Below are 19,506 nucleotides of genomic sequence, written 5' to 3' on the forward strand. Positions count from 1 at the left end.
CACCACTTTGCTGGCTATTGGCTAGCAGCTGTTGGACATTGTAGGTGTTTTCTGCTTATGTACAAGTTTCTAATGTAGAGTTTATCTTGGTTTGCTCAAGAGAGAACCCTCGGCTGGGAGTTCGCTCAAGGCTGAATTTGGAATGCTGGAAGTTTGTGTTAGAAACTTTTCAGCTGTTAAAAGAAGCTGCTTTGCATTGTAATACTATGACTTCTGGGGTTTTAGGGCACTGTCTGAAAATAGTCCTTGGCTTCCTTTGTGGCCTTGGATAAGATAACTGTGCCCAAAGCAAAAAGGAGCAGTAAGCTTATTGCCTTAAGCACAGTCTTTGGCCAATAAAACCCAGGCTCCTATATCTCATGAAAATACAACATGGTTGAAATAAGATTCAAAATTAAGATTCAAAATACTAACATACATTTTTCTCAACAGATGCTGCAGAGGAAGATACACTTTGAAGATGTATATGCTGCAAGATCTTAACTACATACCTCTGGAAGAAGGTGTGTTCCCTTCCCCACAACTATTGGAGGAGACTCAACATTTAGAGCAGGGGTCACCAACCTTTTGGACCTCAGGGACCACTACATTCATAATTTTAAATCCCACGGACCAGTAATATGATTTTTTAAAAAAAGATAAATAGTATTTAGTGCAATATAAAAAATGCAAATAATTTTTCTGTGGACCACCAAATTTTCTCATGGACCACCATTGACTCAGCCTTCCGAGGTTGATAAAATGAGGACCCAGATTGTTGGGGGCAATGTGATGACTCCGTAAACCCCTTACAGAGGGCTGGAAAGCACTGTGAAGTCTAAGTGCTATTGCTATTTAGATGTGCCAAGCTGTTGTGCATATTGATTAGTTGGCAGAGGAATATATATGATTTTATATTAACTATAGCCTTTCCTCCAAAGGAATGAAAATGTATTTGTGAGGAGACTTAACATTTGCAAGGTTTTTTGATTTATAAAATAAACATTTTTGTGATGTATATATGTTTTGTTTGTGAATTATTTATCTAGTTCTTGAGCTTATGTAATATCCCAATGTATGTATGCCAAGCAGCTGCCATGTTCCACTTCACTATGAAAATTAAGAACAATAACAAAGCCTAACTGATGCAAAACTCCTATTTCCATTAATTTTCAATTACAAGAATGGGTAGGCCAGAACATTTCTGCCTTGAGGTTGGGGGGGAGGGGTTTGATGTGGCCTCATGGCTCTTATCAGCAAAAGATATACATTTTCCCCCTCCAATTAAGGTTTGTGTTTGTGTGCATACATATGTATATTCAACCACTGATTTGAAGGACAGCCAGCTAGATGTATCAGAAGCATATTCAGCTCTATTGGTTAGGTTTGCAAAGTTTATCGGGATAACCCTGGTTAGCCTTTGGATGGGTTAGGGCTAGAAACCCAGTTACCCAGAAACTCTGTGACGGAAGGCCAGTCTGACAAGTCAAGCCACTGGGAATATTTGTAGTTCAGGGTTGAACTGGTTGTTTTCTTGCAGAGGTTTCATTACCCAGTGAAGTAACCTCGGTGCTGGAAGGGATTAACACTAGACCACAATCAAGCAGTAAACAATGCCCCAATCCAAGAAGTATGGAAACTCAGGCCAGCAGTTCAACCAAAGAGCCGCCAAGAACCCTCCCACCAATGCTGACAAAGCAAGCCAATGGGGTATAGAACGAGAACAAACTGCTCCTTTGTAGCACTGACGGCGTTGCCCAGGTGAGCAATGACACCTATGCAAGAAAAGAAGCTCAAGAGATTTCCAGGGACCCCACAAGTCAAGCCCTGGAAGGAGCCATGGCAACTCACCACCTCTCCCTCTGCCAGGAAAAAGGGAACGGAAGAGTCGTGAGTCTGCCAGGAATTGGTCCTCCGAATGAAAAAGGACCTCCCCCCCCCCACCGCTACCAGCCGGCCCTGCTGCTCCCGGCGGTGTTGGGGAAGTTGCGCTTGCCGTGTCGCCTCCGCGAAGGGCGACTTGCGAGAGGGAGCAGGAAGCTGCCCTTTCGCGCCTCAGTGCGCCCCTCTCCACGTTTTCGTCCCTCTATGCTTTGCTTGCGCCACGGCGACGCGCCGGAAGTAGACGCATTTTCCCGGAAGCACGTGGAGGTCTTCCGGGCGTCCAGGCGAGGGGACTGGAACCGCGGAGCGACCGAGCCGGGGCTCGAGGATGGCGGTCTCGAGCTCGTCGGCTAACTTGAAAAGCAAGTGAGGAAAGGGAGGCGCCGGGGGGGGGAGGGGGGCCACGGGAGCCGCGACTGTTGTCGACGGGGGGGGGAGGAAAGTGCGCCGTCGCCATAGCGACCGCGTTGCGGTTTGGGGGCCTTTGGGTGGCTGCGCGCGCTCGGCTTGGGCACCGGCTGTGCTTAGTTGGACCGAGCGTCCGCAGAGGGTTTTCCTCACCAGAAGCGGCTTGCGAGAGAGCCAGCGAGTAGGGAGCCCAGGCCGACGGTGGCGGCTCCAGCCCAGCTCGGGAAGCCAGGCAGAGCCGGGATTGCTGAATGCTTGGATGGGAGGCCTCTGGGCGATCCCAGGAGAAAGCGAAGCCTCCCGGAGGAGCGAGGGGCACAGCGCTGTGTAATGCGGACAAGAAGAGCTGGATCGTCCTGACTCGGAGATCTTCGTCTGCAGCTCAGAGCACTTGGCGGCACAGCCCCTTTGAAGGCTTCCTGGGCTGCTAAAGGAGGAACCGGGCTGGCTTCTTTCTCCTGGTCGCAGCGGCGCTCGACCCTCTCGCAGAAGAGTAGCCCGGCTTGGACCCTTTGTGGAGCCCGCTGAACCACAGATGAGAGAACCCTCATATAAACACCCACAAACACAGGCGAAATGTGGCTTGGCTGTGACTAACCAGCTACCATTAAAAAGAAATCAACGGGCATGAAACGTGCTTCCGGTGATGGAAATATTCACTTGGTTTAATGACCAATTTAATGGTTGCTGAGAGAGTTCAGAATATCAGAGTTGGGATGGACCCTGGAGGTCATCTAGTCCAACCTTCTGCCCGAGCAAGAGACCCTTCCAGACAAATGGTTGTCCAATGTATTCTTCAGTGATGGTTGAATAGGCTCTGGTGTATCGAGGAAAATAATAATTTTCACCCACCACCACCTTCTGAGGCAGTTTAAGATGTGGTAGTTTTGACTGGCCTCAGATGGCAAAGTGAGTTTCCATCTCTTAAAGGGGACGTGAATCTTGGAGGAAAAATCCTCTTTCTTACTATGCTGAATTGCTTACCATTTATCCTCAATGGATCACCTCACATTCAGCAATTTGTACAGATTTATAAAACAGGGCCTTAACTGGATCAAGCCACATCTAGTCCAACAATCTGTTTTCAGATACCATTTTCCCAAGAGGCCCACCTTTTTGTCTCTTAGCAGATAGTCTTCAAAGAGCTGTTGATCCCATGACTTCTAATTAGGCCAACAACATTATTGAATTCCTATTGGTAAACCTGGCTGTCTTTTTCTACCTTTTAAATGCAATGTCCAGAACAGCATAGTGTTTCAGAAGGGACCTCGCTATAATCGTATAAAAGGGCATTTCTATATTGGTAATTGTTGGGTCCTTGGTGTTCTTTGAGATTGGCTGTTAGATGTCAGATAAGCCTGCAGTAAGGCTAGCCTTATTGGTGATTTGATTCTTGAAGAGAAAGCTGATCTGGCTTGTATAACCGAGACCTGGCTAGGCCCAGAGGAAGGTATTCCCTTCTCAGAAATGTGCGCACTGGGTTATCGAGCATGGCACCACCTAGACCTCAGGATTGTGTGTGTGTGTGTGTGTGGCTGTTGTTATCAAAGAATCTGGCAGCCTCCAGGGACACTGCTGTATAAGTGCCTGGCTGTGAGACCCTTTTTCTTAGGTTGAGCTGAAGGGATCAGGTGGGATTGCTGCTGCTGTACCAGCCTCCCTGCTGTGTGGCAGCTTCCCTACCTGGGTTCCTGGACTTCACCGCAGGGCTGGCAGTGAAGCTCCCCAGGTTATAGTTCTGGGAGACTTCAACCTGCCATTCGTGGGGATGGGTTTGGAGGTAGCCAGGGATTTCGTGGAACCCATGACTTCTATGGGCCTGTCCCAGATTATCAAGGGCACAACTAGGAATAGTGGCCACACATCCGATTTGGTGTTCTTGTCAGAGCAGTACCTATGTGATCTGGAATTGGTGAACTTGCCTTTGATTCTCCTGTCATGGTCAGATCACAGTCGGGTGGCAATGAGTTTCTCAAGAGCTGTAACCTCTCCCTGCAGAGAGGCAAGTCTTAATAGATTGGTCTGGCCCCGGCGACTACTGGACCAGATGGATGTCCAGAAGGAACTGGGGGTTATAACTGCGGATCTGTTGCGCAGTCTGGCTTAGCTCTTAGTCACTCTTTGGAATAGGAAGGTGACTGAGGCTCTGGGTAGGATTGTGCCCATGTGACTTCTCCTCACCCGTAGACCTCTCTGTCCTCCTTGGTACAAAGAGGAACTGAGAGGGATGAAACTGATGAAGAGACATCTAGAGTGTTGCTGGTGGAAGCCAAGGGATGAACTCAATCGAACACGGATAAGAGCTGCTTTTAAGGCCTACCAGGTGGTGACTCATGCAGCAAAGTGTAAATACTTCTTCGCACTAATTGTGACTGCAGATAATCGACCAGTGACCCTCTTTAAGGTGAACCATCTCCTCCTATGGAAGGAGGAAGCTGAGGTCCCCCTGAAGGGGACAGGCTGAGGAATTTGCAGATTTTTCTGGAAGACAAAATTGCTCGACCGTTCCCAGTTAGATACCGGCATGGTTGCTGGTCTGGTGTAGGCCCCTGGGGCAGGTTCTTGCCATGTTATCTGGGAAGGGTTTGACTCTGTCGCTCCTGAGGAAGCAGACAGGATTCTAGGGAGTATGCGTGCAAGCACCTGTGTTTTAGACCTGTGTCCCTTCAGACTTGTGAAAGCTTCCTGAGAGGTGACAGGCAGGTGGACTTCTTACAGGAGGGGGTAGTGCCCCAGCACTTTAATGAGGCTATGGTCTGCCCTCTTCTCAAGAAGCCATTACTGTATTCCACCCTGTTGGATAATTTCTGACCTGTCTCCAATCTTTTTGGGGAAGGTGGTTGAGAAGGTGATTGTGCGGCAGCTCCACAGGTTTCTGGATGAAACGGATTATCTAGATTCAGTCAGGATTCAGGCCTGGATATGGGAGAGAAATGGCACCGGTTGCACTTTTTGATGATCTCTGGTGGGAGTGGGATAGTGCATCCATCCTTGCTCTACTTGACCTCTTGGGGCTTTGGATACCATCGACCATGGGGTTGGGAGTGGGAGGCTTTGTGCTGTCCTGGTTCACTTCTTTCCTCTGTAGCTGCTCTCAGCCAGTGTTAATAGGAGGTGAGAGATCTAGCCCTCGCACACTGCTTTGCAGGTCCCTCTCTATTTATTTTATTTTTTTAATTTATTTTTATTTGTCAAGAACCAAGTATAAACATGGATGGGATACATAAAATAGATACAAATAGAGGAAACATTAGGACAGGGACGGAAGGCACGCTGGTGCTCTTATGCACGCCCCTTACAGACCTCTTAGGAATGGGGTGAGGTCAACAGTAGACAGTCTTAAGGTTAAAGTTTTGTGGGGTTTGGGATGAAACCACAGAGTCAGGTAGTGCATTCCAGGCATTGACCACTCTGTTGCTGAAGTCATATTTTCTGCAATCGAGTTTGGAGCGGTTCACTTTAAATTTGTTTCTATTGTGTGCTCATGTATTGTTGTGGTTGAAGCTGAAGTAGTCATTGACAGGATATTGTAGCAGATGCTTTTTTGAGCTACGCTTAGCTCATACCGAAGAAGGCATAGTTCTAAGTTTTCTAAACCCAGAATTTCAAGTCTGGTGGCATAAAGTATTTTGTTTCGAGCAGAGGAATGGAGGACTCTTCTTGTGAAATATTTCTGGACACATTCAATTGTATTAAAGTCCGATATGTAGTGCAGGTCCTCTCTGTTCCTGTTCAAAATCCACGTGAAGCCATTGGGTGAGATCATCCGTCACCACGGACTGAGATATTATCAGTATGCTGATGATACTCAGCCATATATCATATCTTGTGATGAGTTAAGGCAGTGTTTCCCAAACTTGGCTATTTTAAGATGCATGGACTTCAACTCCCAGAATTCCCCAGCCAGTATGCCTGGTTGAGGAATTCTGGGAGTTGAAGTCCATACATCTTCAAAGGGTCAAGTTTGGGAAACACTGAGTTAAGGGATGCCATGACCTCCCTCTCACAGTGCCTGGAGACTGTTAGGGGCTGGATGGGGAGCAACTGAATCCTGGCAGGCTCTGGGTTTGGGATTCTTTGGTCCATGGAGAATTGCCACCTTTGGTCTTGGATGGGGTGGCATTGCCCCAAACAGATCCAGTATGTAATTGGGGCTCTCCCGGATTCACGACTCCTGCTCGAAGAGCAGGTGGCAGTCATGGCCAGGAGGGTCTTTGTGCAACTGCGGGTTGTGCGCCAGTTACGCCCTTTCCTGGACCAACAATCCCTACTCACAGTCACTCATGCCTTGGTATATAGCTATAGGAGCTATAGGAGCCTTGGTAGTACAGTGGTTTAATGCACCCTGTTATTAACACAGCTGCCTGCAATTTCTGCAGGTTCGAATCTTACCAGGCTCAAGGTTGACTCAGCCTTCCATCCTTTCTAAGGTAGGTTAAATGAGGACCCAGTTTGTGGGGGCAATAAGCTGACTTTGTATAAAAAATATACAAAAGTATGAAGGCTATTGCTTAACGCATTGTAAGCTGCCCTGAGTCTCCGGAGAAGGGCGGCATATAAATCAAATAAAAATAAAAATAAAATAAAATAAAATGCCCTAGTCACCAAGAGGCTTGACTATTGCAACATGCTGTACATGGGGCTGTCCTTGAAAAGCATCCGGAAGCTTCAGTTGGTGCAAAATGCATTGGCCCTCATGGTTTTGTGCAGACCTCGGTGTGCACATGTGTCATTGTGGAAGCTGCATTGGTTGCTGATTTGCTTTTGGACGCAATTCAAGGTGCTGGTTGTCACCTTTGAAGGCCTTCATGGCTTAGGACCACGTTATCTGAGGGACTGTCTCTTGCCGGTCACATCCACTTGCTGACCCACTAGAGCGGGGAGGCAAGGAATGTCATGCATCCCATTCCCCTAAGGAGATGCATCTGGAGGGCCTTCTTGTGGTAGCTCCCTCCCTCTGGAAGTTAGACTGGCCCCCACTCTGACACTCTTTTAGAAGGCCCTGAAGACCTGGTTCTACCAGCAGGCCTGGGGAATCCAGAGCGGGATGGAGCCCATTAAATGTGTGTTGGGGGTGGGTGGGGTGGGTTTTTTTATTATTTTTATTTTTAGTTACTGTTATTTCTTTGATATTGTGATTTTATTTCTTGTAAGCTGCCTTGAGTCGCCATCAGCGAATAGGCAGCAATATAAATTTTCCAAAAAAATATATTTGAGGTTACTTCTGACAAAGAAGGCTATTTATTCAATCTCTGTGTCACTTGTGGTGAACCACTAAAAGCTCCTGAATCCTAATGGTTTGCCTACTTATTGTTTGTTTTAATTAAAACATTTGTTTAAGGCGGGGAGGGGAGGGAAATAGATGGGTTGTGCTGTGGGCACAATAGTGTCCATCGCAGTAAGTTGTCTAACTCAAGGTCAAGCTTGGTCCAATCAGATAGTTTAGTAAGTGGATTTTTTTTCCTGGATAAGGATGTCGCGTATTTTTTGACTAATGGTTGATTAATTCATTTTTCCTCTTTTTTCCCTTGTTAATTCCTTGAGTAAAATTGGAGGTTTCTTGGCAATGTTTCGATGAAGTCTCATTCGTCATCTTCAGGCTGGTGTTCTCGGCTTCGTGCTTCTAGGAGCAATGTGTGATCGCAGCTGTTTCTTCCTTTTAACTGCCAGTAGGGGTGTGAACTGATTGGGTGGAAGCTTGACTGTGTTCTGATTGGGTGGAGGTGTGTTCTGATTGGTTGGGGGTTTGGCTGTGCTCTGATTGGATGGGGGTGTGTTCTGTTTAGGTAGGGGCTTGGTTGTGCTTGGGTTAGTCTGAGTTGCAGGGGGATTTGAGCTGGTGTGCTGCATTGCTGTTGTTTGGCTTCGCCTTCGTGGTCGTGCCACATCTTCATGATGGGTGTCAGTTTGCTTCATGTATGGATTGGAGGGGTTTAAAGTGGCTAATGATGCAGCTGTGGTCTGGCTTCTGGTTTGTGGTCGTGCCTCATCGGTGTGGATTTGGGTTTGTTTTTTGCGTGGATGTGTGGTGGTGCCATCCTGTGTGGTTTTCGTGAGTGGGGTCTGGTGTCATTCTTTGTGTTAGGGACTCATTTGTCAGTAAGGGCGGGTTTCCAAATGGCTGGTAGGCGGGAGGTATCATCTCGTTTATTCATGCTGTGTGGGTGTTTTTCTATCTCGATGGCTTCTCTGATTATTCTGTTGTTAAAGTGTTCAGTTTTGGCGATAGTTCTGGTCTTTTTAAAGTCAATTTCATGTCCTGTGGCTCTAAGGTGCTGGACCAGGGAAGAAGTTGGTTCTTCTTTTCTGATTGAGTTCTTGTGTTCTTCAATGCGTGCACTTATTCTTCTGTTGCTTTGTCCGACGTATGTGGTGGGGCAGGCGGTGCATGGGATTTCATATACTCCTTGATTTTCTAACTCAATTTTGTCTTTGGGGTTTCTTAGGATGGTGGATATTTTTTGGTTTGTGCAGAATGCTGTCTTGATGTTGTGTTTGTGGAGGATCTTGCTGATTCTGTCTGTGGTGCCTTTTATGTATGGGAGGAGGGCTTTGCCGTTTTCTTGTTCTCTGTCTTGGATTTTAGTGGGGGTTTCTTTTTGGATTAGGTTGGTAATCTTATTTCTTTGGAATCCGTTGGATGTTAGTACGTTAGTGAGAGTGTGTAGTTCAGTTTTTAGGTGTTGTTCGTCAGCTAAGCGTTTTGTTCTGGAGATGAGTGTCTTGGCTACGGAGTTGATCTGTGCTGGGTGGTGGTGTGAGAGTGTGTGCAGCTAGCGGTTTGTGTGTGTTTTCTTCTGGTAGATGGTGTGTCCTAGGAAGCCATTGGATTTCTTGTAGACTAAGACATCCAGGAAGGGAAGTTGGTTGTTAACTTCTGTTTCCATGGTGAACTGTATTTTGGAGTGTAGGCTGTTGAGGTGTGTGAGGAAGTTGTCCAGTTTTTCTTTCCCGTGTGGCCAGATTATGAAGGTGTCGTCTATGTATCTGAGCCAGAGTTTGGGTTTGTGATCAGATTTTTCTAGAGCTGGGTTTCAAAGTGTTCCATGTAGAGGTTTGCAATGACAAGTGAGAGGGGTGATCCCATGGGTGCTCCTTCTATTTGTTTCTATTTTTGTCCGTTATAGATGAAGTATGTGTTGGATAGGCAGTGGTCAGATCTAGGATGTGCTTGGGGGGGCTTATATTTATTTTGGATAGCTGTCAAGGCTTCTTTGATTGGCACTTGGGTGAAGAGGGATATGACATCGAAGCTCACGAGTAGGTCGCTGGGCTGTACGTTTTGTTTCTTTATAATCTCTATGAACTGGAATGAGTTTTTTACGTGTGAGGTGATGGATTCTGCATAGGGCTGTAGTTGTTTGGTGAGAAATTTGGCTAGGTTTTGTAGAGGTGAGCCTATGGAGCTGACTATGGGTCTAAGTGGGGTTCCTTCTTTGTGTATCTTGGGGAGACCATAGAGCTTAGGGCATCTGGATGATTTCTCTCTGGGAATGATTCTTTGCTGGATCTCTTCGCTGATGGGGGAGGCTTTTATTTTGGATCTAGTGGTTTTTTCCAGGTAGGTGGTGGGATCTGTGTTTAGGGGTTTGTATGTGGAGTCTTGGAGTAGGTTGGTTAATTTGGTTTGGTAGTCAGATGTGTTCATAACCACCGTGGCGTTGCCCTTGTCTGCTGGTAGGATTATTATGCTGGTGTCTTCTTTCAGGTTAAGTAGTGCTGTCTGTTCCTCTTTGGGTAAGTTGCTTTTGGGTGGCTTGCTGGTGCAGAGGATGTTGGTGATTTCGAGTTGTGTTTTTTTTTGTTTTGTTTTTTTAATTTGATTTATATGCCGCCCTTCTCCGGAGACTCAGGGCGGCTTACAATGCATTAAGCAATAGCCTTCATACTTTTGTATATTTTTTATACAAAGTCAGCTTATTGCCCCCACAAACTGGGTCCTCATTTAACCTACCTTAGAAAGGATGGAAGGCTGAGTCAACCTTGAGCCTGGTAAGATTCGAACCTGCAGAAATTGCAGGCAGCTGTGTTAATAACAGGGTGCATTAAACCACTGTACTACCAAGGCTCTTACCAGTCTGATTCTGTTAGCATCATCGGGGTTGATTTTGGTCAGGCTGGTTTCAACTCCGCATATAATGGTTTCAGTGGGGATGTGTTTGGGAGCGACTGCAAAGTTGAATCCTTTGGAAAGGACATTGGTTTCGGCTTTGGTGAGGATCCTATCTGAGATGTTATGCACTGTTTGTTTCATGTGTGGCTGTGAGGGGGGAGGGGTGTCGAGTCCTGCCGGAGCTCGCCATCGATGGGGTGTGTGGGAGACGAAGGAGTGGAGATAAGCAGCCGCAGAGAACACACAAACAGTTCCTGGATAGCAGCATTCAGGGCAATGATTGATGACGTTGCTGGGCCTCTCCGATTCTGCTGTCCTCGCTGCTCGCAGCTGTTACTGTTAAGGGAGTGGGGGGTGCTTGATTGATAATCACCGGATGTATGTTTAAGGGGCTGAGTTTTTGTTAAATAGCGCTGTGGTGTGATTACACCCAGCGCTGACTTTGAACCAAAACACCGACTTGTACTTTACTTTTGACTGCAAGCTTATCATTGCCAAAGTAAACCCTGATTCTCTGTGTGTTACTGGTGATTATTTCCTATCGCAGTTCTGAACGAACGACAAGCCGAGAGAAAGTCAGCGCTTGGTTCTTTTTCGCAAGAGGTGAGGAGTCCCTGTGGCTTTGCAGCAAAGGGGGATATGGCAGAAGGGACGGCCTTGGAAGAGCAGGAGTGTGGTGGAGATGTGGAGGGGGAGGAACCACTGATAGAGGAGGTGAAGGAGAGTGTGGAACAGTTGGCAGTGAAACCAAAAGTCAAGCAACCCAAGAGCGCCCCGCCCCGACCGGAGGAGGAGAGTTTTCCAGGACAACGGGCTCGGACGGGGGATTGGTGGCACAGCTCTGTTCTCCTCGGGCCACGGATGCCAACATCCCCTCGCTTGGGAGCATCTTTCCAGGGCTGGAGGGAGAGGCGATGGACTGAGGAGGATGAAGGGGATTGGGGGTATCCTGCCTCATCCGGTCCCAGCACCATGGATACGCTACGTGAGCGTTTTGGGGAATCTGGATTTCGTGACGCCCCATCCTGGCAGCCCTGGGTTGCAGGGCTGGAGCCTCCAGGTTCTTCTTGGCAGGATACAGGGGTGACCGCTTCGGAGACCCAGTTCCGGCTCACAAGTCCTAAATTGAGGATGGAGCGGACCTCTAGACGATCCATGGACCAACCCCCTCCAGAACAAGACCAAGGTGCCTCGTCGGGAGACCTTGGAGCCGGTCCTGAGCCCCAACCAACGCAATTGGCAGGGGGCTTACCTGTTGGGGGTCGCGGGGCGACGAGGGACCAACCTAGGCAGGACAGGAGAGCGACTGGAGCAGCGAGGACCCCAGGCCCCATGCCTTGGCCTCCGGGGCCCCCGCCGGGGCTGTGGGTCCCGCAGGCCGTTTGGGGACCACCTGCCCTGCAGACTTCCTTTGACGGAAACCCTGAACGAGTGGCTATTTTCTTAAGCCAGGTGATAAGCCATATGGACCAATATGGACAGTGGTATCCCTCCCAGTGGGCTATGGTGGTTGCTGTTACAGGGGTCCTGACGGGAGAAGCAGCTGAGTGGGTGGCAGGCCTCCATGCTAAACATGCAAGGGAACTCGTGGACCTGGGACGATTTCTGGAGGCTCTTCGTGCCAGATTTGAAGACGAAACAAGCGCCCAGGTTGCAGAGGGGGATTTGTTTGCGCTTAAGCAACGGGGCGTACCAGCAAAGGAATATGTACAGGAGTTCCGAAAGATTGCGGCTCGGTTGGTGGGGTGGCCAGAACGTCTTCTGGTGCACCAATTCCATAAAGGACTAGACCGTGATTTACGGCAAGCCTGCGTGTACCGGGGCTTGCCCCCCAAGTTGAGTGTGTGGTACAAGGCAGCCATCGAATTGGACGTCGGTCTCCGAGAATTCCGTATACGGGGTGAAGGGGTTGCAAGTCAAGGAAAACGACCAGCAGAACGCACACAAACACCCAAGGAGACTAAACCGAATGCTGGCTCCGGCTTGGGGGAAAGGATCCAGCGGCCTGCGTTTCGTTGCTTCAGATGTAATCGCCTTGGTCATCGAGCAGCCGACTGTCCTCATCCCATGCCCCGTAACTTGGACCAAAACCCCCCTCCTAGAGCTGTGTTGAGAGGCAGAGGCCGACCAACATCCGAACGGTCCCAAATGACTCAAACATCCTGTATGGAGAGGGATCCCCTGGCTACAGATACTAAGAAAGTGGTGGCGGAAAAGTTCCCGATTGTGGCTGGGGATAGTGATGACGACGATGAGGACCCACATGACCCGATGGTGAGCGACCCCATCCGACCTTTTGTGGTACCAGTCGTACTCCGAAACCCACGGGCCACCACTGGACGCCGATATGAGGCATTGATTGACTCAGGGTGTACTCGTTGTTTAATTCGTAGGGCGATAGTTGACGAACTTGGGCTGCGGGTTGTGCGGTTGAGAACCCCTATTACCTTTGAACAAATGGATGGTTCATTGCTGGGAGGGGCACCAGTGACTCATATAACAGAAAAGGTGCACCTCGATATTGGGGAGCACACCGAAACTATTCGGTTTATTATAGTGGAGAAAATGTTAGAACCAGTGATTTTAGGATTAGCATGGTTGGACAAGTGGGCTCCTACGATATGGTGGGAAGGGGGTTTTCGCAAACTTCGATTACCGTTGGGACCTCCCCCTACCAAGGAGGAAAAGGAGCCAGCAGGGGGAATAGAAGCAGAGAGCCCACCAGTAGACACGACGTATCCTGATGTGTATAGGGATCTCGCCAGAGTCTTTAGTGAGGAGGAATGTGAGACCCTGCCCCCTCACCGGCCTACGGATTGCAGTATTGAGTTAATACCCGGGGCGAAGCTACCCAAGCCCCGGATGTATTCAATGACACAACCCGAACTAAAAGAATTACGGAAATATATAGACAAGAACTTGGCCCGGGGTTTTATCACACCTAGTCGATCAAAGATGGCTGCCCCTGTCCTGTTTCGTGGGAAGAAAGACGGGGGTTTACGCTTATGCGTTGACTTCAGAGGTCTCAATGCAGTGTGTGTGGAGCCCCTCTATCCACTTCCCTTAATGAAGGACCTGTTAGCTGCCCTAGCCACCGGTCGTATCTTTACGAAACTCGACCTACGCGAAGCGTATTATAGGATACGAATCAAACCAGGGGATGAGTGGAAAACAACATTCAATTGTCCCTTGGGAAGCTATCAGTTCCAGGTCATGCCGTTCGGACTACAGGGCGCCCCTGCGGTGTTCATGCAGTTTATCAATGAAGTGCTGCATGAACATCTGTACAGGGGTGTCCTTGTATATTTGGATGACATCTTAATTTACACGCAAACTGAAGAGGAACATATATCTCTGGTCCGACAGGTCTTAGACAAATTATTAGCTGCTAAGCTGTACGTGAAACTATCCAAATGTGAGTTTCACAAAAAGAGGATAGATTATCTAGGCTATAGAATATCAGAGAGCGGGGTAGAGATGGATCCCAGAAAAGTCCAGGCAGTGCTTGAATGGCAGGCCCCTAGAACCAGAAAGCAATTACAGAGCTTTCTAGGCTTTGCAAACTTCTATCGGCAGTTCATTCCCAGATTTGCTGAAATAGCCCTACCACTAACGGATCTGTTACGGACCAAACCGGCCACAGCTAAACCAAAGCCGGGACAAGCGTTGACGTGGTCGTCAGCGTGTCAAATGGCTTTCGAGCAGTTAAAAACACTCTTTGCTCAAGAACCAGTACTCAAGCATCCAGACCCAACGCAGGCATTCGTAGTCCAAGCAGATGCTAGCGACGTGGCTGTAGGAGCAGTACTCCTACAAAGAACACAGCAGGGAGGGTTACAACCTTGTGCCTATACGTCTAAAAAGTTAACCACGACAGAGCGGGCATGGGCGATCTGGGAAAAAGAGGCATTCGCGGTCCGTTGGGCGTTGATGACATGGCGACATCTCTTGGAGGGGGCGTCTCATCCTTTTGAGGTATGGACGGACCATAAAAACTTAGAAGCCTTACAAACGCCCAGGCGACTATCTCCCAAACAGATAAGGTGGGCACAATATTTTCAGCGTTTCTCTTTCCGGTTGCGGTATGTTCCTGCTGGGAAAAACTTCCTGGCTGATGCGCTGTCCCGGATGCCACAGTATAATAGCAAGCGAGAGGAAGTGATAGAACCTCTAATTGCACCTTCCCAAACCCTATTGAGACTTACAGAAGTAGATGGTCACTTACGTACCGAGTTTAAAACAGCTTTACAACAGGATCGATGGGTAATCCAAAACCCCTCTATGGTTAGCTATAATGATGGAATAGCGTGGAGGGAGAATAGAATATATGTTCCAGAACGTTTACGGAACGTAGTGTTATGCAGGTGCCATGATGCCAAATCAGCAGGCCATTTTGGGTATTTAAAAACTCTACACCTTGTGAGGAGGCAATTCTGGTGGCCACGAATGCGTAAGGACATAGAAACATACGTAAAAGGTTGTACAACCTGTGCAACCGCCAAACCCTGGTCTGGACGACCGTTAGGACTATTACAGACAGTCGCGAATCCTAGCAGGCCTTGGGAAGAGATAGCTATGGATTTCATAGTCGATCTCCCCCCTAGCCATGGCCACACTGTAATTTGGACGGTGGTAGATCTGTTTTCGAAACAGGCCCACTTTGTGCCATGTAAAAGCATACCATCCGCGCGACAATTAACCGAACTCTTTTTGCAACATATCTATCGTCTCCATGGAGCACCTAAGAGGATTATATCCGACCGCGGTGTTCAATTCACCTCTAAGTTTTGGAGACGATTTGTCCGTTTAATTGGGTCCTCTCAAGGGTTAAGTTCAGCATTCCACCCGAGCACTAACGGGGCGGCTGAACGGGCCAATGCTATGGTCGAAAGATATATCAGATGCTACGTTTCATACCAGCAGACGAATTGGTCAGGACTCCTGCCTTTCGCCGAAGTGGCATATAACAACATACCCCACCGCAGTACTGGGTTCTCCCCTTTCCAAGTAATATATGGCCGAGAGTTTTCAGCCATTCCAGAGTTAGATCCCCCTATGACAGACGGTGACACGCCACGCAGTTGGGCCGATAAAATTAGTAATGTATGGCCAAGTGTAAAAACAGCATTACAAAAGGCAGCAAACGAGTATAAAAAATATGCAGACAAGAAAAGAGCTGATCCAAAACCATTCCGGATAGGAGACAAAGTATACTTATCTACGAAATACCTTAAACTCCGACTGCCCAGTAAAAAATTAGGACCTAAATATATAGGACCATTTCCCATAACACAAGTCATCAATCCTGTAACCGTAGCTCTTAAACTTCCCCCTCTGTTCAGTAGGATACATCCCGTATTCCATAGCAGTTTGGTGAAACCGGTGACGATAGAAAGGCCAGGTACCTCAACTACTCCACCAGGTCCCGTGCATACCAACCAATATGAGATAGACCGAATATTGGACTCCAGGGTTCGTAGGGGGATGTTACAATATCTTGTGCGGTGGAAAGGATACCCTGTAACACAGGCCTCGTGGGTGGCAGCACCCGATGTTCACGCTGCCCGATTGATACAACGGTTCCATCGGAAATACCCAGCCAAACCTAATGCAGGATCGTAACAGTGACTAACATCTGTATGCTGTCTATTTAGAGGTGAGCTCCTGGTAGGGGGGGCCGCCTGTCGAGTCCTGCCGGAGCTCGCCATCGATGGGGTGTGTGGGAGACGAAGGAGTGGAGATAAGCAGCCGCAGAGAACACACAAACAGTTCCTGGATAGCAGCATTCAGGGCAATGATTGATGACGTTGCTGGGCCTCTCCGATTCTGCTGTCCTCGCTGCTCGCAGCTGTTACTGTTAAGGGAGTGGGGGGTGCTTGATTGATAATCACCGGATGTATGTTTAAGGGGCTGAGTTTTTGTTAAATAGCGCTGTGGTGTGATTACACCCAGCGCTGACTTTGAACCAAAACACCGACTTGTACTTTACTTTTGACTGCAAGCTTATCATTGCCAAAGTAAACCCTGATTCTCTGTGTGTTACTGGTGATTATTTCCTATCGCAGTTCTGAACGAACGACAAGCCGAGAGGGGTTTGTTTCTGGCGTTCTTGTAGTCTTCGGAGATTGTTGGTGTGTGTGTCTGTCTTGAGGGTGGTCTGTGTTTCGGGTCTCCAGATGGCGAGTTGTTTGGATTTGTCCCAAAGTGCGGGGTGGATCTTGTTGCTGAGTTTGAGGTGAAGTGTGAGGAGATCTTTGTTGATTCGGTCTAGGAGGAATCTTTTTGTGTGAAGTTCATTTCTGATTAGGGTCAATTCTGTTCTTTTCAGGATGCGTTTGGTGGCTGCAGAGTTGGAGTGATATTTCAATTGGAAGCATGTGGGGATTAAATTTTGATCTCGGCAGTTGCATAGGAATGCGAGGTCACATAAAATGGAAGCTCTTTGGACTTCGAGTTTTTCATAGGTCCTGGTCAGATGGTGGATTTCCTCCCCGTAGAGGTACGATATTTGTTTTCTGAGGTTTTCGCGGGTGTTTGTATGTAGGTCTTTGGTTATTCGGGTTTTCTCCCGCGTAAAATTGGAAGTGTCTTGGCGACGTTTCGACGAAGTCATATATATACAGTATATACTAGCATATATCACTAAATACCCCCCATCCCATTGGAGCAATTTATCTGTTTTTGTTGCCATTGGCAGTAGTAACTTAACACATTTCAGCCATTTTGCTGTTTAAAAAAAAGAGAAGTCATAAACTTACCCTCTTGGCTTTATCACTTCACCATAAAGCAGCTGAATGCTGTTACAATCTCATGGTTTTTAGTCATTTTTCAGAAACACGTGGCAAAGGCAACCCCACATGTCCCACTGATGAGGTAAGGTCACACAAGGGGAAGGAAGGTGCAGGATCCAGGGTGGGCTGCATTGATACTATACTGTATGTAGGTAGTATGATTCTTTGCATTTGAGCTTTATCAATCAGCTCAGATTAAAAGAATAAACTTTTCACTGCTACTTGGTTTCTGCTTCTGGGTAACTGCTGTAATTGTTAACATGACACAGTAAAATCTGCTCAGTTTTTTTCATTGTTGGTGTGTCTCTGGTAATCTTTCAGTTATGCCGTGTTCAGAAAAATTGAGTCTTTCTACACAGGAGGACCCATTCAGGTAATAGTCAACAGAAATTTACTACTACTTGCATTTATTATGAATGACCATCATTTGCTGAAAAACCTACTATGCACTCTGTTTTTGGCCTAGGTTACTCAAGCTGGGGATTATATGTTTTGTGCTTGTGGGAGCAAGGTCAATATAGTGGACATTGAAACAGGAGATATCATACACAGTATTGAACAGGTACTAAAACATACCCTATCCTAAAAAGCACCTATCCAGTAAATATGTATATGACATAGACACTAAAAATGCAGTTGAGCCTCTAAACCTTTCCTTTGTCATGAGTTCATAAATTCACTTTATGGGATTATCTTTTTTTCAACTTCACCATTCTGTTTATATTCTGGAAGTGATAGTACAGTATTGGAAGTCATAATTACTGAGAAAATATTACTGTTATGCAGTTAGACAATTGAACTTTCCAGTTAAACAAATGTGACACTGGAATGGGATCATCAAAAGGGGGAAAGGAAATTGGTGTTGAGGTATAATGGCTTAAGTAGATTACTGAATAACTAGAATAATTTATGCTACATAATTATCAAAAATATTTACATTTATACATTCTGATTGAAGAGATATTCACCGTAGGTAGTACAAGAATAAATATAAAACAAGCCAATTAAGAATAATTTATAAATTATTAATTCTTATCAATTATCAATTAGTTTAATAGACATAATACTTGAAAACACAGTTACTGTTTAATTAGAAGAATGATGCAAATAAGTCCCCTGATAGTTGTTCTTCCTCTCTTTGTTTCAGGATGATGAAACCGAGATTACGGTATTCGCCCTCAGCAATGATGATGAGGTAGACGACAGCAGGGCTGCCAGGGATTCTTCTAGCACTGGGGCAGGAAGCTGGTCCCGTAATACTAATGCACGCACTGTGCAAAGCCAGCTTGTTTCCCAGGGGATATTGCAATAGCCGCACTGGAAGCATTTCACATTCCATATACCCTGAGGGACAACAGGCTGTGCTCTTCCTTCCTGATTTACACATGCTTCTTCCCATGTTTAAAAATATAAAATCAACCTATTATTTAAAAATATGTCTATGTTCAGACAAAAACTTCATACTGAGGAAAAAAATGAAGAGAAATTAAGCATCTCACCAGTTGATATTTTGTACTGTGTTACACATACACCCCTCATTACTTGAATTGCTTCAGCTGTTACCAAAAATGCATTTTTCATAGCATGAAGGGGTTGATTTTGTTTTTTATTATTAACAAAGCTGAAACTCATTTCAAATTTTATTTGAGAAATGAAAATGTACCGTATTTTTCTTTCTATTTTTCTTCCGTTGCATTAGATCTTGGTAACAGGAAGCCAAGCACTACTCCTGAAGCAATGGGACTGGCTAGGAAATAAGTGCACACGGACATGGAAGGCTGTGCATACAGCTCCTGTGGCCAGCATGACCTTTGACCCCTCTTCCACTTTGTTAGCCACAGGTATGGCCTGAGGCTGAGCAGACAGCTGCAATCAGAGCAAGCCCTCTGCCTTTCTGGCAGGGATAATCTCTGGGGGAGGCTCAGCTCCTGCTGAATGCTTGCTTTCTTTGCAGCTAAACCCTGCGGGCTGCTCAGAGGTGGTCTGACTTCTTTGCCACTTCTCTTCCTTGCTCCCTCCAGGTGGCTGTGATAGCACCATCAAGATCTGGGACATTCCCCGGCAGTACTGCACCCACAACCTGAAAGGCTCTTCTGGGGTTGTTCAGTAAGGATTCCCTCTTTGCAGTGGGGAAGTTTAGTCTCGGGAATTTGGGAATGCTTAATAAATGGGTGGGAAATTCTTTTTTTCCTTTTTTCTCTGAGCCACCTGGCTACTTGCAGTAAATGTAATGCTACTGGTGTACTGCTGTTTTGATTATTTTGCATTTGCAGATGCAAATTTTACAAATGCATTTACAGACACAGATACCCCTGATGCCTTCTGCTCTCT

General features: G+C 46.9%; 1 protein-coding gene and 1 non-coding gene across 5 annotated transcripts in view; both read left to right on the forward strand.

Moving 5' to 3' along the window:
* The first annotated feature begins 228 nt into the window (after positions 1 to 228).
* LOC117667412 (small nucleolar RNA ACA64) lies at positions 229 to 358 on the forward strand. The gene has a single exon (XR_004592034.1). It is a non-coding gene; the product is annotated as a small nucleolar RNA ACA64 (small nucleolar RNA).
* A 1,428-nt stretch (positions 359 to 1,786) lies between these two features.
* TBL3 (transducin beta like 3) overlaps positions 1,787 to 19,506 on the forward strand; it is a 53,961-nt gene continuing 36,241 nt past the window's right edge. Inside the window, exons 1-7 of one of the 4 annotated variants that reach the window (XM_034420673.2) lie at positions 2,126 to 2,229; positions 16,713 to 16,883; positions 17,497 to 17,548; positions 17,642 to 17,737; positions 18,323 to 18,370; positions 18,875 to 19,016; positions 19,197 to 19,281. In XM_034420673.2, the coding sequence (XP_034276564.1) occupies positions 17,663 to 17,737; positions 18,323 to 18,370; positions 18,875 to 19,016; positions 19,197 to 19,281 (350 nt within the window). In that variant the 5' untranslated portion in view covers positions 2,126 to 2,229; positions 16,713 to 16,883; positions 17,497 to 17,548; positions 17,642 to 17,662. Of the gene's footprint in view, positions 2,230 to 2,318; positions 3,181 to 16,712; positions 16,884 to 17,496; positions 17,549 to 17,641; positions 17,738 to 18,322; positions 18,371 to 18,874; positions 19,017 to 19,196; positions 19,282 to 19,506 lie in introns of those variants that run through there. The other 3 variants (XM_034420669.2, XM_034420671.3, XM_034420670.2) reach the window with 3 other exon arrangements.

The sequence above is a fragment of the Pantherophis guttatus genome, chromosome 14 (genome assembly GCF_059756535.1).
Source record: "Pantherophis guttatus breed Tessera chromosome 14, ASM5975653v1, whole genome shotgun sequence".
Lineage (NCBI taxonomy): Eukaryota > Metazoa > Chordata > Lepidosauria > Squamata > Colubridae > Pantherophis > Pantherophis guttatus.